At 38.6% G+C, this 27,779-nt stretch overlaps 1 protein-coding gene across 1 annotated transcript in view; it reads left to right on the top strand.

Moving 5' to 3' along the window:
- SUSD4 (sushi domain containing 4) overlaps window positions 1-26,105 on the top strand; it is a gene marked incomplete at both ends in the record, with an annotated part of 72,300 nt that extends 46,195 nt beyond the window's left edge. Inside the window, 6 exons of the mRNA XM_084284044.1 lie at window positions 4,411-4,590; window positions 7,611-7,799; window positions 22,000-22,191; window positions 22,636-22,780; window positions 24,521-24,903; window positions 26,077-26,105. Of these exons, the coding sequence (XP_084140170.1) occupies window positions 4,411-4,590; window positions 7,611-7,799; window positions 22,000-22,191; window positions 22,636-22,780; window positions 24,521-24,903; window positions 26,077-26,105 (1,118 nt within the window). The remainder of the gene's footprint in view (window positions 1-4,410; window positions 4,591-7,610; window positions 7,800-21,999; window positions 22,192-22,635; window positions 22,781-24,520; window positions 24,904-26,076) is intronic.
- Window positions 26,106-27,779: the final 1,674 nt, after the last annotated feature.

Below are 27,779 nucleotides of genomic sequence, written 5' to 3'. Positions count from 1 at the left end.
GAACAAATGCTTCCTCTTTCCTATGAGATTGAATCTAAATTTTCAGTCTGTGTGGGGACAGCAACTAAACTAAGAGCTCTACCTTGCTCCCCCCCATGCTTCCACAGGCAGACACCTTCAGGATGTCCTCAGTGCCTCATTCTCCCACTGACAGGGATGATTAACTGGCAGTAAAAGTAGTGGACTAGAGCACGGTTTAGCTACAGTTTTTCTGTAGGATCTTTAGCACTCATTTCTCTTTGCCTTTCTCCCTGGATTTGTGAGATTATTTACTAGTCTATTTATATATCTCCATCTCTTAACTTTCTTGCCCGGTGTTTTCTGTCAATTCCTAATCCTGGCTACAAATGTCCCATGATTCATGTAACCTGTGCTTACTGCAAGGGCCACTGCTCTTAGGCAAAGCTGCTGTGCGCTGTTGGGATACAAGCAAAGTCAATAAGGAGAAGGCATTGTTTAATATGCACTGAAATACTGTATTTACCATCTGCAGAATGATCGTACTAACACAGTACTGTGCATTTAATACTACTGAAAGGAAAGAGACAACCTGAATTTTAAATGTTTGTTTTTAAGAGGGCAGGGTCCAGACAAGCTGTCCCTGCATTCAATGCATTCTTCATGACATTCCTTTCACCCTTTCTCCCCATTCCTCTCCATTCCAGCCTGTCAGTATTGATGCTGGATGTGGTGAAGGCCAATTCAGAGGCCATTCCACAAACACATAGGAGCACTGGATCTCTTTGGATTTGAGTTCACATATAGATTAGTAAAATAAATGGTGCTAAAGCACAGGCAGGGGCGCTGTTTTGCAATTGCACATACTGTTACAGTGTTAGAAATGTCCTGATAAGGTTTTGGCCAACACCAAGTAGTACTCCCCAAGCGATTCCTATGAGGACCTCCTTGTTTAGCCTGGACTGAGGGTAATTCTGGGAGGGTAAGAATCCACCTGCATAGACTCAAGCCATGCCAAGCTAGCTGGTACCCATGGATGGTTTGGCTATCTCCATTGCATCCAGGTCATGCCTTTCTTCTGGGTTACCTTTATGCTCTAGGTGCTCTTTTGAGGATAGAAGGTGGTTTTCCTTCCCTGTGTCCTGGACAAAACAGCTTAGAGATGATGCACATAAACTGAAGCATTACAACTGTAGCATTTAACAAATTTTACAATTCACACCAAAAATAATATCCTCCTGTGACAGGTGGGAACATGGGTCCCTGAAGTCAAGGAGTCCTAATGTACAAAGCAGCATCTTCATCTTTACAAGTCCTATGAGGAGCGGCTGAGGGAGCTGGGGTTGTTTCGTCTGGAGAAGAGGAGGCTCAAGGGAGACTTTATTGCTCTCTACAACAACCTGAAAGGAAGGTGTGGGGAGCTGGGGTCAGCCTCTTCTCACAGATAACTAGTGACAGGGCTGGAGGGGATGGCCTCAAGTTGTGCCAGGGGAGGTTCAGGTTGGAAACGAGGAGACATTTCTCCTCAGAAAGAGCACTCAGGCGTTGGGACGGGTTGCCCAGGGAGGTGGTGGAGTCACCGTCCCTGGGTGTGTTCAAGGAGAGATTGGACGTGGTGCTTAGGGACATGGTTTAATTGGTAGTAAGGGGATGGCTGGACTACATGATCTTGGAAGGCTTTTTCAACCTTAATGATTATGTGATTCTATGATTCATGAAAGTTAGGTCAAGACGATCATTGCAGCTGGCAAGATACAGGGCCTGCCAGCTACCCCTACCCAAGGACTGCTGCCTTTGTGCCTCTGGAAGATAAGAAATGTGTTCTTAGCTAGGGTGTGCACTTGGCTGAGACATTGTAATATTCCCACATTAGATACAAGCAGTTCATGTAAAACTCCCAGAAAATAATGTAAGTCGTAGCCATTGCTGTTTGATGCTGGTTAAAGACTGTGTACTCCATTAAATTGTTTAGCAGCCTTCATGGATTTGTTGAACAGTATTTAGAATAAAGCAGTTTATTTTCTAGGACAGGACATTTTAAAATTCAGTCACTTATCCTCAGCTTTTCCAAACGGAATTTGTGCCAGCTAATCCAGTTGCTTGCAGAGAGAGGGCAACTGCAATTTATTCCTGGATAAGTGCTAAACAATACAAATTCAGCCAGCAGGAAACCATTTGCTCACAAGACATCAGGAAAAAGAGCTGCAATATTGTCCTATGTTAGTCCTGTGCTTATCTGGGTCTTGTAATAGACCTGTTATCAAAACCATCCAGGACACATCCTGTTCTCCACCAACATCTGTCTGATTAAAATAGTTCTATCTATAGCTGTTATTTGGAACAATGAGAATGAAGTCACTGTAATACATCTTTGTTACAGAATCAATTTCCCCCACTTTGAAAGTGAAATCTCAGATGTTACTGCAGTGTATATATACTTCTTTATTTATTTGTGTAGCAACAGAAAGCTGCTGTGCCAAGAGTGTGAGCTGTCCATCGACATTATCTTCTGTTATCCATCTCAGACCTCCTCCAGAGGGGTTACACAGCAGGATCTCCATACATCTTATCCCAGCCTTGTAGGCACCCACGGCAGGATCTGAGGGACAGCATCCAAGACTTAACATCAGGCATTTCTTATGGGGCATCCTCTGCTGTCTCCTCTGCTGATTAACTTGCCAGAGAGAGAAAAAAATGTCCAGTCTTTGAAGACAATGCTTGCATCCTCAGCCTAGTGCATTTTATAACTTTCTGGTAACATACACATCCTCCCAGATTTAGGCATTTATAAATGAATACACTATACTACAAGAGAAACAACGACATTTTTGACTAATATATCCAGTCTCCAAACTAAAATTTAGTAGGTACGGTGTATTTTAGAAACGATCCCTAAGTAAAGGTACAGTGGAAAATATATTTTAATTGTGGAAGCAACAGTCCTCCACTTCATATTAGTAAAATTTTTGATTGAGTCTCATAACAACAACCTACTTTTTGCCTAAATAAATGAAGACATTATGAAGCATATTTGCTTTTGTTAGTTTGCATGTGCTATGCTAAATTACAGTTTATCTTGCTTCAAGCTGTGCTTCTAATCAAACAAAAAGTTGTTTCTATTGCTTTACTTTGTGCATGCTCACAACTAACTGCTAAAAACAAATTTAAGCTACCTCTACTTCTTTAGAAAGAATTACCAGTGAAAATAGCAGAAACTTTCTCTTTCATGCAAGTCTCAAAGGACTTCTGAAACTTTTTTTTTTTTTTTTAATATATATCACATTCCTAAATGAAGATAATTGCCTCTTGTGGTAGAATTATTTGAAAAAAAAAATCATAAAACAGGCTTATAATATTTTTATTTCCTTGCTATTATTTGAACCACTGTGGGTTTTGATGCCTGGAAATTTTTATCATCGTCTGTGTCATGGATTGGCTGCTGGCAGACATACAGATAATTCTGATTATATTTTCCCAATATTTAATCCTTTCCTCTCTTCTGTTTAATCTCACTTTGCATTTATGAGGAAGATGAATCTGCAGTAACCTGGACTATTTCTTCATATCCTCTTGGCATATCTCTTAGTTGTTCAGTATTAGCAGAATATTTTTAACTGTGCCTCACCCTTTCCCTCCACTTCCCACAACATATTCCATTTTTAAGTCATCTGGATTTCATTTTATACTTTGGTGTCTTTGGCACTGGCACATAGTTTGAGTTGCAATAGTGTAATGTAATAGATTCATGTATCACAGACAGGTAAGAGAGCCCATGCCTGTATATCAGCAGAGATTTGTAGTTATTTCCCTTTTTGAGAGTATTTTAAAAGCACAAGCACTTGAGATGGTGCTGAGTGCCTTAAAAATCACACCCTCTAAAGGCATATGAATTCAAGCACATAAAATTACCTGATTTAAAACAGAATCAATGAGATTAACATGAAAACATTCTCATAATGAACTCTGTGGAATGGAGCTGTGTAATCCCTTCTAGCTGTACCTGATTTTCATTCCGTCTCTCCACTAACAACCATTTTTCCTTTGTTCCTCATGCCATATCTGTATTTTATCTCTTCTTTCATCCTGTCCTTGGTGCTGTCAAAGAGTTTGACTTCATATGGACTGTCGTGTAGTCAGACTGTGCTGTGTAATTTACAAACATGATGAATAGAAAGAGAAAATTAAAAACAGTCTTCCTAAACTCTCTTAATTGTGTTTGTTTGAAAACATCTGGGGTAATGATCCATTATTGTAACACAGCAAATTCTAGCATCATGATATAGACTTTGTAACTGATGGTTAACTAGGGAAAGTATATATTAACTGAAATGCATTTTGTCCAAATGGTTTAAGCAGAGCACTTACATTAACTATTAACTTTTGCTTAAGAGTTTGATTATTGAATAGCTAGACATGTTATTTTTAATTAAGTTAATTTCTTTCTTTATGAAGTCACAGATTGCCTTGTTCCACATGTTGAAGATGCAGAGATTCATAACAAGACTTACAGGACTGGAGATAAGTTAATAATCAGCTGTCATGAAGGATTCCAGATCCGTTACCCTGACTTAGACAACATGGTTTCAATTTGTCAAGACGATGGAACTTGGGATAATCTGCCCATTTGCCAAGGTTTAGTACACCAGAACATCCTGTTTTATAGCTCATGCACCTCGTGATAGCTTGCCAATATTTTTTTCATACAGTTGTAAGGATGTCAGTGGTCTTATAAATCCCACTGTACAGTATTTGAACAGCACCGCTTTTAAGATTTTTTGATTTCTCCTCCCCACTGCTCATGGCAGGAAAGAAGATGACACTTTAAGAACACAACCATACTTGAAGTATTACTTCAGGTATTGTTTTTAATTTGATAGTTTAAAGTCTTACACAGATACATTGCATTTTAAAAATAAATCAAGTTTAAATCAGAATATCAGCAAAAGATCTGATGAACAGCTGACATGTTTGTACAAATTAATTTACGGAAACATTCAAGTTTCTAACTGCAATTTACCTTTGTTTGTCTTGTGCAGTGGGCACAAGTAGAGGAGAGAAGATGCTGGAACCTGTTTGTCTCTGTGAGTTTTCAGCAGAATTGTTAGATTCACAGTCCATTAAACTGATAGGTATTGACTGAAAACAGAGGGTTTGAACAGGAATGATTTGGGCCAGAAAATCTATTCATAGTTGAACTTGTAGTATTAACAGTTTGAGAACCCAGCTTTGCTTAGACTGAGAAGTGCTGGGGTAAGCCAAATTTAGTGAATGAGAGCTGAATAACCCTAGTCTGCTATTATTTCACATTTCTGACATGCCTGTCTAAGTACTTTAACCTATTCAAGTTTGGCCAGCTGAACAGCATCAAAAGAATTTAACTGTCTGTGCTAAGGAGAAGACTGGGTTAACAGGAGCTTTCATTTCTATGTGACAGTTCCCAATAGGCACTTAAGGACAATACTGTCTCCTGCAGCAGGGAAGCTGAAACACTTCTCAGAAGTGACGGTGGCAGGGTGAGACGCAGTTTGGTGTGTCAGCTGAAAGGTGATAGGATTCATGGGTGCCACCCAGAAGTTACAGGAGCTTACTTTTATGTGTGTCCATAGTTAGGACTGTCAGTTTGGGACACATCCACCTATGTCCCGTGGTATTCTTTTAGACTGTGGTACGTGCATGGAGACATTTAGGCACATTAGTTCTGAAGTATCTTACTAGCAGTGACATAGTGTGTGGCAATAGAAAGAAAGCAAACCATTTTAGAGAGTAGGTTCACCTTACCTCATCTCAGGGGTTGCAGCATCTTCACAGGCCAGTTCACCATTCCCTAAGACAGACACTGAAAAATAAGACTTTAGGTAATTTGGGTAGGTTAAGACTCCTCTAGTTAGGTGAGGTGAACACTCATAAGATGGATTTGTAAGTACTGTATTTGTGAAAGGTTCAGGTGGAAATTTCATGATAACCAGTATTAACTGGGATAACAGAACTACCCCCTGACTTTTTATTTTCTTCTGTGGCTGTATTTATACTATAAAACACAATCAATTGCTGCTACTCAATATTCAATGTCAATTGCTTTTAAAAATAATGGCAGCACTAATAAAAATTACAAAATAATTGCACAAGAACAAAGTGCTTTAGCTACTAGATCGGTACAGAATAGAAGATTTAGATTCCAATATCTGTCTCATTTTGCCAAATTCTATAATCCTATTCCAGAATTATTTCCAGAATTTTCTTTTGGCCATATTAAGCACTAATACTATAAAAGTCATTCGTATGCTTGCACTTAGTAGGCTGTTAATTGCATTTACATGGCCATTTGATTAAATAGGCAGGAGTTTTATGACACTAAGACATTTTTTTTTCTGGTTGAGCAGTGGGAAAGGACTGTAGAGCATATAGGAATCAAGCCTCAAACTATTTTTGGCATGAGAGAGTCATGATAATGACTCTGGATAATGAATCTGGAATGATGTGAATTTCTTAGCAAAAATTGTCAAAATGGAGTTTGCAGCACCTGGGGATGTTTGGAGACCTAGGGATTTTCATAAACCCTTAGATCTCTTAAAAATTCCAGTAAATCTTGGTCCTGCACTGCAGAGACCCCAATAAGCGTTAAAATTTTGAGCCAATAGGGCAAAACCTGCCTTGATACAGTTCAGAGGACAGCAAGCCCGGTCTTGCTTGGGCAGTCAGCATTCCTTCCGTCTGTCCCATTGTAGGTTGCTTATATCTTCCTGCTCAGCGGACTGCTTGGTTTGCAGGAATTGGCATGTTACGTGTGGGGCATATGTAATCAGGGGTATGAGCAGTTACCAGCAGACAGAATGCCCAAAGATTTATTTGAGCAGGGAGTAAACTAGTAAAAAAGTTGCCGAAAACATTACTCTGATAGTATAGTGTACTTGAAAAAGCTTTCAAGCGTTTTCTGTTTGCTTTTGCTCTTGACCCTCTTCCTCAATTGACCGTTGCAAGGAAATAACCACATAAAGTGCTGCAGAGACTTTTTCTTTATAGATACTAGCTGGACGTCCATGGTAGTGTTAGCATCTTACAAGAGGTTCTCAGACTGATTTTTTTTCTGCCCTCAGACATAAATTATGTGAATTGCTCTGTGTTTATCATGTGACTGCTCATAGTAAGTGACATCGCTTTAGACTTTCTCGAATTGGAACTTCAAAATCATTAATTCTGTCTGAAAATCTTTTACAATTGTGTACACGTTGTCAGAGAAGCAGTTTTAATATTGAAGAAGGTTTACATGACTGCTTTAGGAGGAGGAATAAAACTTGTGGTTTATATAGGTGACAATCTTTATTTATTAAGGATACTAGCACAAAAAGAACAATTGCCATCTGCTAAAGCAGTGAATGTTTGTGCAGCAAAATACTGTAATTTTCAGTAAACCTTTCTTGAATTTGCTGAGACTGAATCTCACACTAGCAAAATGTGGGGGTTAAACAAGAAAAGAGTTTGAAACAGGGTAACGAAGCATACATATCTGAGGGAGATTATGCAGCCATGCCATTCACAGAAGAGAATATGAAGGAATTCTTAAATCAAAGGTTTATTATTATTATCAGGATGTGTTAAGATGACTAAGATAAGCACCTTATAATAAAAGATACCTCCCTCTTCTTAATTTGCAGGTTGCCTGAGGCCATTGGTTCTTCCTCATAGTTACATTAACATATCTGAGTTCGAGTCCTCCCTCCCAGTAGGAACAGTGGTGTATTACCAATGCTTTCCTGGATATAAACTAGAAGGGGCAGAGTTCCTTGAGTGCATGTATAACCTTATCTGGTCAGATAGCCCACCTAGGTGCCTTGATGTGGAAGGTAAATGTCTTATTGTTTGTTTATCTTGCTTTTAATTTTGCAAAGCAGCATGCTCACTATGACTTCAATGCAGGGCTATGGCTGCACTTCCGTTATATGTCTTCTTTCTGCAGGCCATGCAGAATGTACCCTTTTTTTTTCTTTCTGCAGGCCATGCAGAATGTACCCTTTTTTTTTTTTTTTTTTTTTTTTTTTTTTTTTTTTTTTCCCCGCATGCAGTCAGTTCTGGCTCACTGCACAGTCAGCTGTTGGGGTTCTCCAGCTAATGGTTCTTCTCTTGGTGTCCTCAGTGCAAGATGGGAAGTTCTTAACAATGGTCATTGCTTTGCTTTGAAAATGTGAATTCTTTGCAGCTTTTCTAATGAAAATACTGAGGGAATTATGGAATACACATTCATCTACAGGTGGTCAGTGGTTCTATAGGTACAGACAGATTTCCATGTGAAACAAGAAATGTTCCATGCAAACTCTTGGATTGGGCTGTGTCAGCTGCAAACATTATTCAGTGACACATGATGCTGCACACTTGAATATTTGTTGTCTCTCATAGAAGTTAACCTTAAGGATTTGCAACCACAGTGATTGACTTTACTGATTAGGAACATGAGAATTGTGGCCAGAGTGCATTGGATCTTACCAATCCAAAAGGAATAGTCTGTAACTACAGCTGCAGTGCTGGAATGTTGGATATTGTAAGGGTATTCATATTTGCATCCCATACATTTAAAACAAAGACACTGAATGGACTACTCCATACGTGAGCAAAGCCTTGTGGATTACCTTCTGCCATCTTCAATCTGCACCTCAAATAAAATATCCCAGGAAGTTATCAGAATCCAAATACATCCTCTGCATTTCATGCACCTAAAAAAGGTATATTTTAGCTGTTTCAAGCCTGTAAGGTAGACATCTATAAGTAGAATTTAGCTGAAAGCAGTAATAGGAATATATGTGTGGTACCTTTGTCAGGGAGCTAAATGCAAAACAACCTGGGAATGCAAAAATTTGCCAACAGCGTCAACAAAGTGATATACTACATAAAAGTAATACAGTGATTCCAAACTAAAAACGCCTTTGCAATTTTGGAATGATACAATGATTTTTTGTTTGTTTGTTTTCTTTTGTTTGTTTATTTTTTGTTTTGATTTAGCATACCATAAAAGATTAATTGCAGACCAGATCTATGGAATCCATTTTTCAGAGGTTTGCTTGTTGTTGTTTTTTATATCACAGAAAATATGTAACTTGAAGAATTAGAAAGTCCCTTTTAGCCTTGATCAAGCAAATGTAATAGCTTTGATAAATAGTGACAACTCTCTAGTTAGGAAGATAAGAGCATTAAAATACAGAAACACCTGCTTATGAAACAGAAAATGCTGTGCCAGTGTGTTACCCTCCTTTAAAACAGGTGAGCATTCCAGCTCTGATCAAAATATCTTGGAAAATACATTAGTTGAGCCAAGCTAGGTTCCAAGTTTGTGTTCATTACTTATTGCTTGTATGAAAATGTCATGGAGAGGGTCTTTTTTTATGGTACCTTAAAATATGAGATAAGAGCTGCTGCCCTGAAAGTCCTACATTTTAAATAATATGTCAGAAGTTGTTACCCCAGTCAGCCATGACAAACTGTAATAAGGGGATCTGTGTGTGCCAGCCACTGGGTCAGGGCAATGTGGGATGCCTCTTGAGTTTTGCATTAGATCCAGCCTTCCTTTTATTTATTTTCTTATTGCTCTCTTTTATTGTTAGAACTGACACTTTTTGTGGTGGTTTCATATGGGGTCCCATCAATGCATGTGTTGAGTGAACCCCAGGAGGCTGAATTCCACATCTGTAAGCATACCACTTGCAAGGACAGGTTCTCCTGAGACAGAGAGCTGCTCCTGGTAGAATAGAGATCACCATCACTAAAAGGCCACCGCCACCAACTCCACCTGTGAATGATATTTTAGGTAGGCTTCAGCTTGTATGCAGAAAATTTTGACATTAAATCCATTAAATCAACATTAGATTCTCTTGTTTGAAAGTGTTAAAGTGATTTATGCAAGGAGCTGCAGACTCCAGGAATCTTGCTACAGCCTACTACTCTAATTAGAGAACAAAACTCCCTTTCCACATATTTTTTTATTCTGCACCTTGCATACTAATGTCAAGCTCATTTCTCGGCATTACTTTTATGTGTGTTGTATAATCTCACCAAGAAGTATTTTTTAACAGAGGAAATCTGCAAATATCAAATTAATTCAATTTATTTCATTCCAGGATCAATTCAAAATTTATCCTAATAAATTTTCCTTTTCAGTATTTTAATATGGTAATGATTAAAAGTAAATGGTTGTTAGGAAGCTACAGTAAAACATTTTAGAGTTTTTATTCTGCTGTAAGCAGAATTTTTCTTTCTCATTTATATATATATTCTATAAACCTTTACAGAGGGAATGTCTTAAATGTATGTGCAATTGCACAAATGCTATCTGTCAATCTTTTGAAATTTTGTCTCTTTTTGAAGCCAAATTAATTCTGAATGAAGAGCTTCCACACCATTTAAACGCATGGTTATACCAGGGACCACTTGGATTACTTTCAACTTTGTGTCAAGTAGCTGTCTCTCTAAAGCAGTTGTATGTATGCATTGGGGTTTGCTACAGTGATCTGGCAGCATCTATATGCTTCACATATAGAGTCAAAATAAATGAAGATTGGAAGGAACAATCAGTTCATCTCATCCATCCTTTCACTCCTACTGCATGCTTTCTAACAGTCAGCCCAGTCTTGTTCTCAATATCAGCAAAAACAGAGCTTCCACAAACTCTTGTGAGAGGCTATGTCATACTCATGAAAATTTTGACGATAGGAAAGAAGACATTTCTGTATAAAAATTGTGTTACCTGGTGCTGATATGCAGCCAACATTGCAATGTTGTGCAGTGGCTTCTCAGAAACAGCTGTTGGACCTGATCAGGGAAGTTGTTATAGCTCAGGCAAATAAGGATGCCGCTAGCTCAGATTGCCAAGTATTTACTGCTATGAGATCCTGTTCTTAAATGTTTGTAACTTTGCCAAATTTAAACATTCAGATTGATTTTTGAGTGTCTGCCTCAGGCTGAATCATTTGGGAAGCTTCAGTTGAAATGGTTCAGCTATCTCTGAGAATGATGTTAGAGGAAATTGTGTTGTTTTACTGGATTGTTACAGTCATTTAAGGGATAAGCTGAAACATCTTAACATTGAATTTTCTACTACTTTTATTCCTTGATTTATGTCTTCAACTTTCTTTATATCTCCCTCCCCCCCCCCCTTTTTTTTTTTAATTTCATTACTATGCAGAAGTTTTGTAAATATTCTTTTGTATCTAAACTTGTTAGACAATTCTAAGGATACGTGAAAATCAAAGGAAAATGCTAATTTATTAGTATGATTTTTGAAATGCCAGTTTGGGGTTAATGATCCATCTGTAGAAATTAATAGAAGTTATTGATTGCTTTCTGTATAATCAGATATGTAAAAGATTGGGAGGAAAAAGGACCTTAAATTGAAGATTTTGCCATATGTAGTATAAAAACTTCCTGAAAAATTAAATGGCTTCCCAAAACATTGGAGAGCAAGCACCTGAAAACATACTGGTAGGGAATTCCGTGAAATGGAATGGACAGCCAACTGCTAGTTTCTTCTCCCTAGTAACCAACGACAGGATGCATGGGAAGAGCACAAAGCTGCACCGAGGGAGGTTCACGAGGAAAAGGTTCTTACTGTGAGGGTGGTCAAACACTGGAAAAGGCTTCTTAATGAGGTAATTGATGTCCTATGCCTGTCAGAGTTCAAAAGGCAATTGGATAATGCCCTCCTTAACAAGCTTTAACTTTTGGTTAGCCCTGAGGTGGTCAGGCAGGTGGACATGATGATGTTTGAAGATCCCTTCCAACTCAACTCAACTCAACTCAACTCAACTCAACTCAACTCAACTCAACTCAACTCAACTGTTCTGTTCTGTTCTGTTCTATAATGTTAAGATATTAGGGTAAGCATATACTGAGATCCTGTTCTATGCTTACAACTACTGAGCATGCAGGCAGAAGGGAGAATTAAGTAAATATTGCAAAATACATCATCTAAGTTAACTGAGTTGATATTAACACAAGACATAATAGCCTTGCTTTTAACAAAACTGACCGCAGAGGAGTTTTAGAATATACTCAGTGGCCCAGAGAAATAGTTCTCACAACTCAGAAATGATAAGCAACAGTAAATGCTCAAATAGCAGCAACAATGCCTATAAGCACTGTTACTTGGGCAATGCCTTTGCATTGGTGACTCCTTTAGTACAATAGCCAAAGACTGAAATAGGCTGATGGTCTTTCACTCTGGGGTCTTATGAGTCATATAAAGCAGGTGTGATGTATTTACACACAGTTTTATTGAAAAAAAAAGACATTCAATAATTCTAAGGGTTGTTGACTGTAGGTTGTTGTTCGTTCATCACCCAAGGCTGTACAAATGGTACATATGTCCAGATATCTTGTGCAAGTGTGGAAGTTGAACACTTTCCAGAGCTGCTCATAGATGTCTTGGAATGTCTATTTTTATTTATTTATTTATTTCTGTTGGAGGATTCTGACTTTCATCTGTAGATCTTTATCCACAGCTGAAGAAGTGAGGAGATGAACTAAAACCAGAAAGAGCACAGTGACATAAAATATTCACCAGACAAGTCATATTGTTCTATGGTTGTACTGCTTAATAATCATCAGATCACTTAATTGCAGCACATGCATTGTAAAATAGAAAGAAAACTAGACCATATTTGAAGACAGAATGATACACAAAAGTGGACATTGTACAGCTCTTGTTGGGGGTGGGATGAAGGGATTGAGAGTTTAGAGAACAGTCTCCAAGTTGAAAATGTTGTATGAGAATGATAAATACTATTATATTACTACTCTTTTTTTTTTTTCATTGCAGAAATCTTCATTGATCTTTGTTGTGATTGAAATAGATACATTCCACACTAGTCTTAGTTTTTCAAGTAAACAACAGAAGAACAACTAATCTGTTTCTTTTATGTCTTCTGTTTCTGCCTGATGCACAGGAGTGTCAAAATAAATCGTTATTATACCTTCACAGGTACACCAGTGTACCTTTCAGAAAATCCTTAGCATTTCCAGAATCAGCCAGACATCCAGACTCTTTTATAGAGCCATAATTTCTGCTCTGAATTTCCATGTTAGCTGCCAGATGCACTTAGTATTTTATCCAGAGTGCTTTAAATATACTGAGGATTAGGTAAGGGAAAGCAGACAAAATTTATCCCTGAGGGCTGTTTTATAATATTAATCTTTAACTTTATACGGCAAGGCTCCTCAGAAGGGAAAAACACACTGCATTGTCTAGCTTGAAATCAAATCTCTCTGTGCTTTATGGACAAGTTCATTAAATTTGGCTACATAGTGCAGTCACAGGACATCTTCCACAAAAAATGGGAAGTGTAGCTATAGACTCTAGAAAGTCTACTTGCAGTGTAGGTTTGTTCACTTTCAGAGACAAAAACCAACATTTAAATAGAAGTAATTTCACCAGTGGATAACTTGATAACTACACATAAATAACAGAAACTAATATTCTTTCATACCTCCTTAGTCTTGTAAATTGGTTTTGTGGCTTTATCATCCAGTTCTCCTCCTTCCTTTTTTTGTTTTTCTTAGCATCATCCCAAGGGGGATAGAGCCTTGTGATTTTCCTTCTCCCAGGAGGTACATTTTGACTTCTTCAGCCTTCGGCCAAGCCTTAGGATATGTCTCTTTTATCCCAGCAAGTGCAGCTGGATTTGGTATTCCTTCTTTTCATCAATATCTAATGATGGGTGTAGGTGACACCAGGCAGGCTCAAGGGATTGTTTCTTATAAACAAAGAAGAAAAATAAATTAAAGAGAGTTATAATGGGATAACCCTGGCTTATTCAGCTCACAGTGAGCACTGGCTTCTTCAGACATCTCTGATGGCTGTTTTTACCTGTCTGGGCTTCTTAGACAACTTCCCAACAGTTCTGTCTCCCTGTTCCACCTCCATTCTACTGCTGAGTACTTTGACCTTTTTTTTTTCTCCAACCTTTACCAGGTTTGGGGTTATCCTGTGACAACTGTCAAATACCCAAGCCTGGCTTATTTTGCAGCTCTCTGATTCCTTCCTGTTAGGTGTCTGTGCAGTCCCCAATTAAACTCAATGAATGCAGTCAGCCCATAAGCATCCCAATCACAAGTTGATATACAATAGGCATAGTTTATTATAACCATCAGATGCAGTAAAAGCACTGACCTGAGAAGAAAAGAAGAATGGTCTTTCCACTATCTAACTAAAGTTTTCATTTCTGAATATTTCTTTAACAGGAATCCAGCCTCAGCATTTATCTCTGTTTCTTTTTTAATGTAGTTGTTAATGATAGGTCACTGGAGTACAGTACCTGGCTGCAGCTGGAGCTCAGGCAATCAGACACCTTAATGGCATCAATTCTATACAAAAATAGTCACAAGCGATTGGCTCCACATTCAGAAATTAGGCCAAATATTCAGCATCTGCTTCTCAAAGTCTTAAAAAGACCATTACTGATCATAAAGTCAAGCACTCACGGGAAAAGGAAGAAACAAAACAGGGACTGAGAGATGAAGAAAGCTAAAATGATCTGCTGTAAATGAGACCATGGTGTTCCAAGCACTCCCATGTGAATCATTAATATAAATATTTCCCTGAAAATAATTATGGGTGTCTTGCTAAAAGAACCCTAGCTCTCCATTGCGGCAAGCTCATAATCAATGTTTGCAGTTTAAACAAAAATCACATTTTTGAACTTATAATTTACAGGTGAAAGCTCACGTGGGATGTGTTTCATCTCATACATACTGTGAAATGCATTTGAAAATAAAGGCTTTTGCATTAAGATCAATAGTTTACTGCCAGTTATGCTATGAATGGCAGGATTGTTGAGGGTGAGGGTGAGTTCGGTCTGATACTCATGTAGGAGCTCAGCTGACTGCAACTGTGAAATGGTTTCCATAACTCCAAGTAATAAACAAGCTCTACGTGTAAGTGATTGTAAATCACCTTCTGTTTCCCTTTGGGAATCAATTAATGCTAAACTATTGTTAAGATAGGCTTGGAATAAGTTTTATAATGCTTCATTTAGGCTCTTACAGCTGGTGCCAGTGATAGCGATTTTCAGCAAGATGGTGTTTGTCAGAACTAGACCAGAGAAACAGATTTTCACTAAAATCTTAATTATTCAATTCATTTCACACTTTGTAGAAGGTGAAAAGTGCTTCCTACTGTGTGCACATTGAAAGATTACTCTTGTAATTTTAGTGGGTACCAAATTAAAGCATGGTTGTCTAGGAGTGGGAGCAAGCAGTCTGGGAGTCATGAGACCCAAGGTACAGCTGCCAGTGACTTACTGAATGGTCTGTAAGGAGTTGCTTAACTGCAACCGAGTGTCTTTTCAGAGGAAAAAAATGTAGGTGGCACTGTGAAGGTTAAGTAACTGGAGATGGAGAAGAATTTGGAAATTATTGGCTAAGAATACAGTATTTTGAATAATCCTTGCTGTAGGCTTTCAATAAATAAATTTACTGGAAAATTCAGGGTTCAAAATAATAATCTCGTATCTTTATTCCTTTATATTATGTCTACTGTTGAGCTTAGTAGGAGTGACTTTATATACTTAGTTGTTTCCACCATTATTTCCGTTTTGGTAGTACTGTTCATGCTGTTGCTTTGCTGTGGGAATAATCAGGAAAATTCCTCAAAACATGTCTTTACTTTCAAAATGCAAATTCAGTGGCCACAATTTTTTTCTCACTTACTCCAGTACAGCTATAATGTGCACTAACTCTCCCTTCACAGGACAGGAATTGTTGAGTTATGTAAGAAAGGTTTCTCAGATGAGTATTTTATTCTGAAGGTCTGAAGGGTAATGATATTGAAATAACCAAGGAACTGAGTTTTATTGGCACAGTGTTTACAAAGAAGGAAAAGGAACAAACATAACCTTCATCTTCCATGTTACTGTAAAAAAAAAATAAAATAAAATAAAAAATAATATTTTTCAAAGTCTACATACACAAGGATGTGTTTGTACAATGGCAATATAGGAAAAAAAATCCTTACTAGGCCATCCTGGATGGGAAGTCAGGTTTGCCGGTATGCACACTGCTGCATTTTCTTGCCATAAACGATGGCTCGAAGTAAAGAGTGGTTGGAAATGTAACTGAATATACATATTCAATATACCAGAACTGAATTATGGATTGTAGCAGTTCTGACATGAAAATACCATTTTGTGAAAAACAATTCTATCTCCCAACTGCACTCTCCCATCTGGTGATCAAGCACAGCACCATCAGCTGGCCAGCTGGTCTCTTGGCTGCATGCAGGGCAAGGATGAGAGGGCTGAAAGGCATCCAGCTTGGGGAGAAATATATATAGGTCCCTCAGTGGCTTTTTCAGGGAATTAAGAGCTTATGTTTTGGGGGAGGAGACAGCCTTTACTGAGTGCCCTGCTCTTGCTTAGCACATACGCGGAGCTAAGGATGCCCCATGCACTGCAGCGGGATGTCTACCTCAACTGAGTACACTGCAGACAGTTACATAAGGGTAAAATTGGCAAGGTAGAACAGTAGTAGTGATGACTGAAGGCTCCTGGGCGTTTCCTTCACAAGAAAATTGAATGTGATTAGGAGGTGAATTTGGAACAGAAGAGAAACTCCCCTGGGTTTTCCAGGAATATTCACCTTCCAGAAGGTGTTCACCTTCCTTGAATGCAGGCAGGCTGGGACTATACTGTCAAGAAGAGACTTGCAGTAGCCAGAGGACAGGTGCCCAGATTTCTGATGTTACTTAGTTTTGTGACACATACAAGAATGACAAATAAGAATCAGGAGAACCCTTGTTCTCTTCCAGCTTGTGCACAAACTAGATGGTGTGTCCACCATAGGCAAGCCTGTGCTTTCTGTACCTCTGATTACTATCTGGCAATATACAGCATTGTTTCCCCTCTGCATTGTAATCTGCAGTTTTTCATCTGTGTCTCCCTCATCATGAAGTTTCATCTTAATCTTTTATCATTCTTTGCATAATAAGCAGGGATTCATGGTGTGTTTGGAAGAAGCTTTATTTTTGATTAGTTGCAAACGTCTCTAACACTGTCCATCCCTGTGTGCAACACAAAATGGCTGGCCTCACACTGGATTTTTCAGTTAAACCAGCTAACCTAGTAACCAGAATCCTACATGAAAGGTTAGAGAGAAAATGTACTATACAAAAATTCAAAGCTAGAAAATCAGATTCTTGCTTATTTGTGAGCATAAGTGCCCTGTATTTCACAACTTTATTACATTTATTGTTTGGCTTGTGTTTGGCTCATGGCTAGGCAAAACCTGAATAATTTACATCCTGCTTATTTTGAGCAAAGACTAAACCTACTGGCCAGAATGCCAATGAACTGACTGGCCAAAAATTAAAATTTGGAGCACTGTAAATATCTGCAACTCCACTTCCATCTCTCTACCACTGGCTTTTAAAAAGTGACATGACATCTTTATTCTGTGCCATCAGTGTTAACCGAGACTATGCTAATGCCAGAAATTCTTACTCCCTCCTACAGTCTCAATGTCAGCAGTGCAGAATTACTGCAGTATCCTCTGGGCAGTGTTTAATAAGATTCTTGACCGTAATGGGTAGAAAAAATGACTCGGTGAACTCCATTTATTGTTCTAATGTGTGAGTGCTCACTGCCTATATCCCCCTGGCAGGGGCTCTGGTTGGCAACACCAGGGGGAAAGAGCCACCTTTGCCTTTTGTTGGGCTTTCCCTTGCAGAGAATGTTACAGATATTTCTGCTGTCCCTGGGACATGAGCACAGCTGCAGATACTCAGTGTGGGTTTTCAGTTCAGTTTGTGTGGTTTGGGACAGCAGTTACTGGGGATCACACCAGCAAGCATAGAGGGCACGGTGGTGGCTTGATGTTACTCACTGAGCGTTTTTGTACCAAAAGTGCAGGAATCATTTTTTTTTTTTTTTTTTTTTTTTTTTTGGAAAAGCTGAGGAACCTTAATTTCTGCACCATTTAGCCTGCCATTAAAAATGCTTTATTTGTCAATAAACAGCAGACATGCATGGACATTCCTACAGTCTGGTGGCTGATGAAACGCAGTAGATGCTTTGGCAAAGCCTGATTGCTGCCCTGGGTTGTGAAAGCTGTAGCTCAGAAAGCAAAGCCTGTGGCCTTGACACCTCATGAAAGGGAGAGCTACCTGCAGGCATACACTAAGGTGGGAAGTATTCTGTTGTCTTTTGTTCCAAAAAAAATAAATCTGTAAGCCTGAAGTAGGTCTGCTTCTCCGAGGCAGCATGTGACTGCGTTTGAAACATAAGGACTGAATTGAAACCCAGGTTTTAAGCTCTTCCTCAGAGTACTAAACTTTCATTAAAATCAGCCAGAGAAGAAAGCTCATAGCTGATCTCACAGGAGAGACCTGAGCTCCAACTGTTCCTAAGAGCAGGAGGAGGTGGCTGTCAGATCAAATCAGGAATTCCTTCCTTCAGCTTCCTTGAGCATTGGTAGTCCAGAGCATCCCAGAAGAGATTTATTTGTGATATAAACACATTTGTTCTTTCTTTTTGATTAATGATTCTACATTTTGGCTAAGAATGCTGTGCTGTAAAGTCCCTGTAAGTCCCCTTGCAGTCTGTGGCCAATAAAGATGCAGAGATCCTGATCATGGGCTGCAAAATGCCCAGCAGGCACTACCTGACTTATGTCTGTACTTCAGACATGCTCCAAAGGTTAATATTATCTGTCTGAAAATACTGCTGGATTATTTATGCAGGATATTAGTAGTAGTAGTACATTAAAGACTTAAAAGATTTATAATGTTAAAAAGATGCTGAACTCTGTTGGTAATAAAAATCTGGTGTCACATTTAAGAACGGCATGAAGGATTTTTTTAAGAACTTCCTGAAGTAGAATTCACTTATCTCTGATTATTTATTATCCATACTCCATTCAGCTTTGACAGTGAAAATTTACTTGTCAAGAACACTTTTATTTTAGTCTGTTTGTGGTTATTTTCATTCTGTGAGTTTGATGCATTTGTCTGAAATCCACGGCCTGTAATTTCCAAATACACCAAGGGATGATCACTGGAATTGCAAAAATTTTAACTTCCCTAGAAAACTTCAGTGGACTGAATTTTGCCACTTGGGTTTTATTTCATATTTGATCTGGCACATTTCTTTAGTATGTGTAACTGTTATCATACACTGGTATCCAGCACTATGCTAAGTATCAGTGGTGAGGGACAGGACACTTACAGTGTCCTGTAAGACAACTGACTCTTCACTAAAAACCTTCTGTCTATTGAGAGCCAAGAGTGCTCAGCAGCCCTCTAGACTAGCCAAAATCTTGCTCTTCTGTGATCAAAGCTAAGGCCACTTCATTGCTGTCTTTCCACTGACTGTAAATGATCTTGGGCAAAGATGATTATGGAAATGGAGTGAGCTGAGAAAAGAACTAGGTGTATGACTAACTGCCCAGAGATGAAAACAAGTTCATCTTTGACTGCTGCTGATATAACTCACCTGATTTGATTTCACTTGGAAAAAGATACTCTGAACCTGAGTTTTACTGATCATTAATCACTATGCTTGCAAAGGCACTTGGGGACCAGTTTGATCACACAGCTGTTAGAGGGTTCCTTAAACTGGGTGAACAAAGCGTTTACAGGAGGTGATGAGGGATACCCCATGTGACTGTAAAACCCAGATTCTGACACCCTACCTGACATAAGAATAAAGCTTTGATACCATTGAGCTTAACTCCTTCATTTGCAAACCTGCTCCATTGCAACTGCTGTTTGTTGTAAAAGCATTTAATACAAGCGTTGTTTGTAAGCACAGACATTTAAATCTTTAATTCATGGCTAACATAGTACAGTGTTTTAAAGAAATGTTTACAGACATTTCCAGGAGGCATCAGTACATGATCATTTCCCTTAAAATATGGAGGATGCCAGTAGATGGAGTGGCAGCCATTTTTAGCACTAAGTACATATCCTACACTAAGAGTAATGCTCTTGTTTTCAGGTTTTATAAAACACATCTCCATTTGTAAACAGACTGGCAGCTCCACATACGGGTTGTACCCACAGTACATTGTTTTTAATCTGACTGGAAACGGTGTCAGTCTGAATCTGGGAGACCAGCACTGAGGCTTTTTTTTTTATTATTCAGAAGGCTGTTTTGGCCCTTAATGATGTTAATAGGTTAGGGAATTGGAGTGTCAGGAATGGCATCAGGTACATTTCTGGAGAGGAGAAATTTATTTCTCTGAGCGGTTGCTCCCTGTGATAAGATGTGCTTCATTTTCCTTGTTGCTAGGAGGATAATGTGCATCCACACATCTCTTGCAGCCTGTCTTAGTTTGCCAAAAGTCAGTTGCAAAGAATTTTAAATTGCTATCTTGGCATGCTATAAATGTAGATAATAAAAATATACCAGGTTTCCATGCCTGGTTTTATGCTTTCACTGATTATTCTCTTTTTAATAAAGGAATGATCCCACATATAGACAAAAGGTGCTTTCCTGCTATTTCAGACTGTCACCTTTACCCTATTAAGAAAATTGTTTTCAATATCAATTTGACCTCTCAGTAAACCATTTCTATTTCTCATGGACCTAGAGACTTTGGAAAGTGTGCAGAGTATTGAGGATGTGAATTTCTATGTGAATTACTTGCTCTGATTTCAAGTTATTATTAAGCCTTGCCAGGGAAAATGCAAACAAAACCATGTCCCCAGGGGATGAGGAATAGACATTGCTGCACATTGTAATCAGCCTCTCTTGAAGATTAATTTAATATCTTGTGTATTTTTTTTTTATGAAATGCATTATTCATGTAACAGGATTCACAGAGAGAAGCAGCTGAATTGTAATTTCTGGGAAGATTCTTCTTCAGAGATGGCATTTTCATTATTTAAATCAATGCAGTAGGGATGGCCTGCATGAGAGAGGCATGAAGTGAAGGGGCCAGGCAGCCTGCAGACGGGGAACTGACGCAGTTAGTTTACTGTATCTGAAGGGGGATTAAAAAAAATATAAAAAAAAATAGCTTACTGAAACACTGTTTAGGTCAATATGTGGCCACTTTAGACATCATTACACTTAGTGGATTTTTTTTTTCCTCTGTGTTAGGAGCAATACTTAAGAAAATAATATTCAACTAATACTTATTCAGTAAATAAACATCCTCTTTCAGAAAAATACTGCTTGCAAGCTGCTTTACCTGCTGCTGTTTCCTAGAGACTGCTCCTTCAGTTCTCTATTGAATTCATCTCACAGCAATGTGAGAGGGCATTTCTTCTTGTTTCTGGGTCTACAATAAAAGTTCCACATGTTTATATTGCAATTCAATCTTATATACATAACCTTATGTAAACTACTGTACTTAATTAACACAAGCTTAGTCTCTGTTATATTTAATACCTCACTCCACCAGCAATCCCACTGGAATCAGTAGGGCTGTTCAGAGATAACAAAACACAAATAACACCTGTGGAGTCTGAGCCCAGCTAAACAAAACTTCTGTTGTACAACTGTAATTGCTTAAGTGGTGTCATGTGCCATGCACCTCCTCCAGCACTGTTGATGGCAAACTCATCTTTAAAAGTGATTATTTCAGAATTTAGTTAGTGCATATAACCAGTCAGTTATGCTAATGAAAAAGATATAGGATCATACAGCTGAATTTGAGATATTTCATTTGGAAAAAGATTCTCTTTGGCTGTCCCCCTGCATTCCCATATAGTTGTCCTACACACCCATGTGCCCCCTTCTGTTTTCCTTCTCCCCTTTACCCCAGAGGCTGGAAGGGTTCACTGATACCATCTGTCATATCTTTAAAAAAACGGGTGACTGCAGTGCTTTCTGGTGTAAGTGTGAGCCAAAAACTTCCTATGAAGTTTTCAAACTTCACATTTCTGCAGGAGGTGTATGCACCCGTTCACTGGCATGGACAGGAGTGTGGTGTTCCAGCAGTAGCGGGTTGGTGCCACTCAAACATAGCCTCCTGAAATGGCAGGGAGCCTGGAAGGGTGTTTTGATGCACAGTGGCAGGTGGCTGTGTTTAACTTCTTTCTCCTTTTCTCTCTGTCTGCCCAAGTTTGTCCACTACCTCCAATGGTGAGCCATGGAGATTATATCTGCCACCCACGGCCTTGTGAGCGCTACAACCACGGGACAGTGGTGGAGTTTTACTGTGATCCTGGTTACACCCTCACCAATGACTACAAATACATCACCTGCCAGTACGGAGAGTGGTTCCCCTCCTACCAAGTCTACTGTGTCAAAACAGGTAAGGGAGCAGCAATGGCATATCCTCTTATAGTCCATCTCCTTTAGATCAAATCAGTAGGTTAGAAAAGCCTGGTGAAATTCATTTGTTTTAGGCTTAAGTGATTAACATTGGTTTTTAGATGCCATTAAATACTATATATTTTATTCCTGAATGATCCTAAACCATCTCAACAGTTAGCTCTTCAAATGTACTTTGGAATGTCTTGTGGCTTTTTTAGTATGTATATAAGGCAAATTCAAGATTGCATGCATAAAAGAAAAATCAAGGGGAAAAAACAAGGTCTAGCCTCTGTGACAGTTTGCTGTTAAGGCTGTTTGTAAATAAAACACATATGTAAGAAACCTCACACCCTAACTGGCACTTCTGACTATTGTTGCAGAATTAATATAAAATAGCAGCAGTAATAAGCACAATTGTGGTATTGTTCTCTTTTTGTTACAGAACAAACTTGGCCAAATACACAGGAGACCCTCCTGACTACATGGAAAATAGTGGCTTTTACTGCTACCAGTGTTTTATTAGTACTTCTACTGGTCATTTTAGCCAGGATGTTCCAGACCAAATTTAAGACACATTTCCTTCCAAGGTTTGTACTGTTTTTTTTGTTCGTTTGCTTGTCTTTTGGGGTGGTGGTGGTGGTTTGGTTTGGTTTGGTTGATTGTTTTTTGTTTTTGAACACTGAAACCCTTAATTCAGTTTTCACATTCAGTGCTCCTTGCTGAGGAAGCAGAATGGCTCCTGAGCATTGCAGATACCTCCTTTGCACTGAACAGAAGTATCTGAACTACCTACACAGACAGGCACCCCTGGAAAGCCACTGTAGTTCCTTCTGCAACTAAGATAAAAGCCAAAGTTTGCCAGATTCATTCTGGGAGTAATTGCAGCTCTACTACTGAGAATTGCTGCTTCTGCATATAAAAATATTTGACAGTGCTTTAAAATAGTCATTTTTGGGTGCCAGGGGAATTCATTTTTAAGTACTGTGGGTTCAGTAATGTAAGTTTTAAGAAAGAATTTCTTTTTTTTTTTTTTTTTTTTTTTTTTTTTCCTTCCTGTGGACAAATTTATATTAGAAGTTTGCTTTCCCTTCATGAGTATTATTTTCATCATGATTCATGAACATCTCCTACATCTACCTTTATTTCCATAAAATACTGTGCAGCTATGAGCATTTGTCATTGATTCGCACAGCACTCCTCAAGAGACAGGTAGGTGGGTACTATTATTATTATCTTGCAATGGGAAAAACAAAGGCAGGCATGCTATGGTTTAGGTAAAGCTTGTTATGTATCTAGGTTTAGATCTGTCTCTACATTTCAGCCTGTGCTCAATTTGCTATGGACCTTGACTGGGTGACTCTCTCTTTCTTTCACTTCTGTGTCTTTACCACACACAGAAAGGAAAGGTAAAAAACCTGTATGTCACTAAATATATCTCTATGTCAATGCAGGAGAATGAATTTGGCAGACTTACTGTTAAATAAGTACGTGTACCTGAAAGTATATGGATTGTATCATTAATGTGTATGTTAACATATATATCTACAGTACATGGGGAGGATACATATATGTATATAACTAGGAAAACCTTTAGGGTAAAGGATTGCACCACAGATATCTTTATAGCCTGGATTCATCTCAGTTATTGAAATGGCTTTCTGGCCTATTCTTTTCAGATGTTTTCATGTCCTAAGGGGATCTGGGACTAAGTCCTTCCTGCTAGGATTCTGTTGTGATTTAATTGACTACAAAAAATATACTTCAGGGTTTATCAAATCTTCCCAACATAATTTAAATAATTTGTTTTAAAAATAAACCAATCTAGTGCTGGTTAAGGCTTGCTTCCTTTGAAAGCAAGACCTGAAGGATGCCACAAATCTGGCCCCCAGATTCCTGTCATCCGATAATAGCCAGCTCAGTGCCTGTACCTGTGCTGTACACTTTTTTGCTCTAGCCCACATCTTTCCAGGGGTTCCAACACTCTTGACTGGTGAAGCGCACCTGTGATCTCATATCCATGATATCTTGTCTGTGTGGCACAACAAATGGTGCTCCTTATCTCTTCCAAGCACCTGTTTTCTTTCCCTTCTCTAAACTGTGCTTCATATTACTTGGTTTCATTTATCCAGTTGTAACAGATTCTATCTGACTGTCAATTTGAACAGATTTTTGCAAAAGTGTGAAGCAAACATTTCTGTGAATGTTAATGACCCTGTAGCATCACTTTACGTGATTAGAAAGTATTGTGTTTACTTGCATTCAGCAGTTGCTCCAATGTGCTTCTGAAACACTCTGGCTCTCTGCGATCATTTCTCTGTTTGACTTAGAGGCAACCAGGAGGGCTCCATGGGTGACCCTGACTTTGTGGTGGTGGATGGTGTTCCTGTCATGCTGCCTTCCTATGATGAAGCTGTAAGCAGCAGCTTGAACGCTCTAGCACCTGGATACTCAGCTACAACAGACCAGGGGCGTATTTTGCAGACAGAAGATCAGAGTCCTCCTGCTTATCCTGGCCCCAGGATTACAGACACGCTGCCTAGTGAATCTGAGACCTGTGATAGTCAATCAGGCTCCTCTGAACTGCTCCAAAGTTTGTACACATCCTCGGCGTGCCAAGCAGCAGCGTTTTCTGGGTCAGATCGAACTGATGTGTCCCGTAGCACTCCTGGAGAGGCTGTGTCCACGAGTCCACGGATTGATATTACAGATGGTGAGTCTTACATAAGCGAGATAAGTGAGTCCATAAGCAGGAGCCATTCATTTGTACAGTCAGAGCAGGAATAAAGCCAGCTGACCTGCTTTTTACTTTCTCCATATATTTGCAGAGTCCGTACCTTAATTTGGACATTCTTAAAACCATGCTACTGAGCTTCATGTCCATGATATGTCCTTGCTAACTGTGGTGCAAGGGATTTGACTCCCTGAGGGTAGGACAGGCCAGAAGGCTTCTCTCCAGACCAGGCAGCAGCAGTCTCATCAACGGGGATGACGGCGTGTGCCTGTATACAGCAGCAAAGTCAAACATCATCTTGCCTGTTCTGGTCTGTTCATCTGCTCCTCAACTGCTACATTCTTAACTCCCTTATGTACTGTGGTTTTCACAACAAAGAACATGATTTTCTCCTTAAAATGGAAAGAAAATCATATTTTCATGCCCAGACAGAATTAGCAGCCTTTATTAAACAAGCTCATTGTGTCTGCATATATGGCAAACTATTCAGTCTAAGGCATGTATGCATTTACATACATTTTGAGCCTTGGACGTGGGAGTCACAGCATTAAGGGGAACCTACTCACAGGACCATGTATTAGAAGGGAGATCATCATATACTATTGTCTGCATTTAAATCATGAGCATGCATTGATATAATTTCATGTAGTTCTAACAGAGCCTTATGGTTTGTTACTTAACATGTTAAGGGAACTACGTAGCTTTCTTCAGAGTCATTTAAATGAGAAATGTGTGTGAAGCTTAGGTGGAGGAAATCTTCCTGCTTCATAGGGTTGGGGCTAACTTTTAATGGCATCACAAGTGGAAGAGGACTTCTGGAAGGAAGTGGGAGAAATGATGAGGATGCCAGTCGAAGTCTCTGCTTACTCTGAATGTTGAGTCAGTCTTTAATGTAGTAGAAGGGATGTTTGCACTTAGGTTTTGGTGGGCCTAACTTGTTTTAGAAAACATGGATAGTCTGAGTAGTTTAATGTTCATATAGCTGTTAGAGCATAAATGGGTATAGAATTGGAGACACTGTATATATTTTTCAGATTTTACAATGCCCATTTATATTTATTTTTTTTTGCAGAATTGCTAATAATAACACTCTGCAAAGATCTAAAGGGAAGTTACAGTCAGTAACCAGTACCATTTCTTTTTTACCTCTAGAGATTCCTTTGATGGAAGAAGACCCTTAGCCTGCACGGAGATGTGTCATCATTGCATTACACTGTTTGGTGACATGAATACAGAACACTTAGAGATAGAAAAGACTATCTGTGGATTTGGAGAGGGTATTTTCGTACTTACCAACCTTCCACACGATGATGTCACCAGATTGTGTGTACATCTTAATCCACAGTGGGGATAACAGCATCAACATTTGGAAAAGCAGTTTTATGAATGAATCCTGGGGATTTGACGAGAGCAGATGTAGAAAAAGAACTGTGGCTTTTTAGAAATGAAATGTATATCTGCATCGCAGAAAGTCATATGGTTCTGTAGAAATACTATTGGATTTTGATACTAACTGCCTCACAAAAGCATGTCAAAGTATGTAAATTTGCTTATAAAGACTGCTTTAAATGATCTATGGGCCTCTAGTTTATGAAGAAAGCTTTCAAGATTAAAAGAAATACTACTACTGAAACACACACACAAAAAAGAGGAACAATCCTCTTTGACTTTCGTATGATAACCAGAAAGCTTTTGATTTACTTGTTGATTTTGTTTCAGACCATGTCTGCAGAAAATACAACAGAAATGATGAGATTCGTATAAACTTTGATGTATGATAGCAAATATATATAAATATATATATATATATATTTAAAAACTCTTAAAGAGAAAGAAAAGGAGAGACTCCAGGTCACATAATGATCTGGAGATTTTTTTAAAGGTAAGGCAGATTTATATGATATACAATATTTAAGGTAAAGTATCAATATTTGTATTTATGCAAGACTTCTGTGACAACATTGCGTTTGATAAATCCTGCTATAATATGAAAGACCTAGAAATTGTTAAAATTATGAAATGTTTGCTTAAGAAATGTTGAACTGCTATGCTTCAACCTTTCTTAAGCTCTGGCAAATATATACACTAGAGTAATCTACAGTCATAGCCCAGAGCACTGCCTTGTCCCTCTACACTGTGGTAGTATTCTGAGCCATTATTGTAGAATACTTTAAAAGAAAATAAAGTTCAGTTTCAGTTCTTTTGACTTATCAAACTGTGTCTAGTTGGCCTTTTTTTCCATTTCTCACTTCTTTCACTAGCTCCCACCTGAAGGCTGGGATGGCAGGAGAACCCCTGGTATGTAGCATGTTCAGCCATTATCTAGTTCCAGTGGGACAGAGTCATTTTGTTTAAGCAGAGCACATGAAATGGGTGCAGCAATGGCATGATTTGTGTAGATGTTATTGTTGGTTTTTCTCTACTCTATCCCATGCCAGAGCATTGTGCTAAAGACATACATGTATAAATGGTTCACCTTTGTGGTATTATAGGCTATTCATTATTTGTCAGGAAAATTCCTGAGTGCTTCATATGCTTATGGAAAGCTAAGCAGATTTCTCATCTTATTTTTGGTATTGCACAATTGAAACATATGTTAAACCAGCAGTGTTTTATGGAAGAATTCACCATTTGTTAATGACAGAGATTGCCGTCATGTGGGCTAATCAAAAGCAAAGGAAAAAAAGAGACCCATTTCTGATTTCATATTCAAAGTAAACCTGTAATACCTCTATTGCTCTACACAGAGGATCACTAAAAGTTGCTCTGTTATTTTTTTAATGAATAATTATTTATTTGCATTGTGGTAGCATCTAGCAATATCACTTGTGAATCAGGATAACAGTATGATAGAC

Source organism: Netta rufina (assembly GCF_964035555.1).
Source record: "Netta rufina genome assembly, chromosome: 3".
NCBI classification, from domain to species: Eukaryota; Metazoa; Chordata; class Aves; order Anseriformes; family Anatidae; genus Netta; species Netta rufina.
The sequence above is the reverse complement of the archived record's forward strand: the minus strand, read 5'-3'. Positions and strand labels throughout refer to the sequence as shown.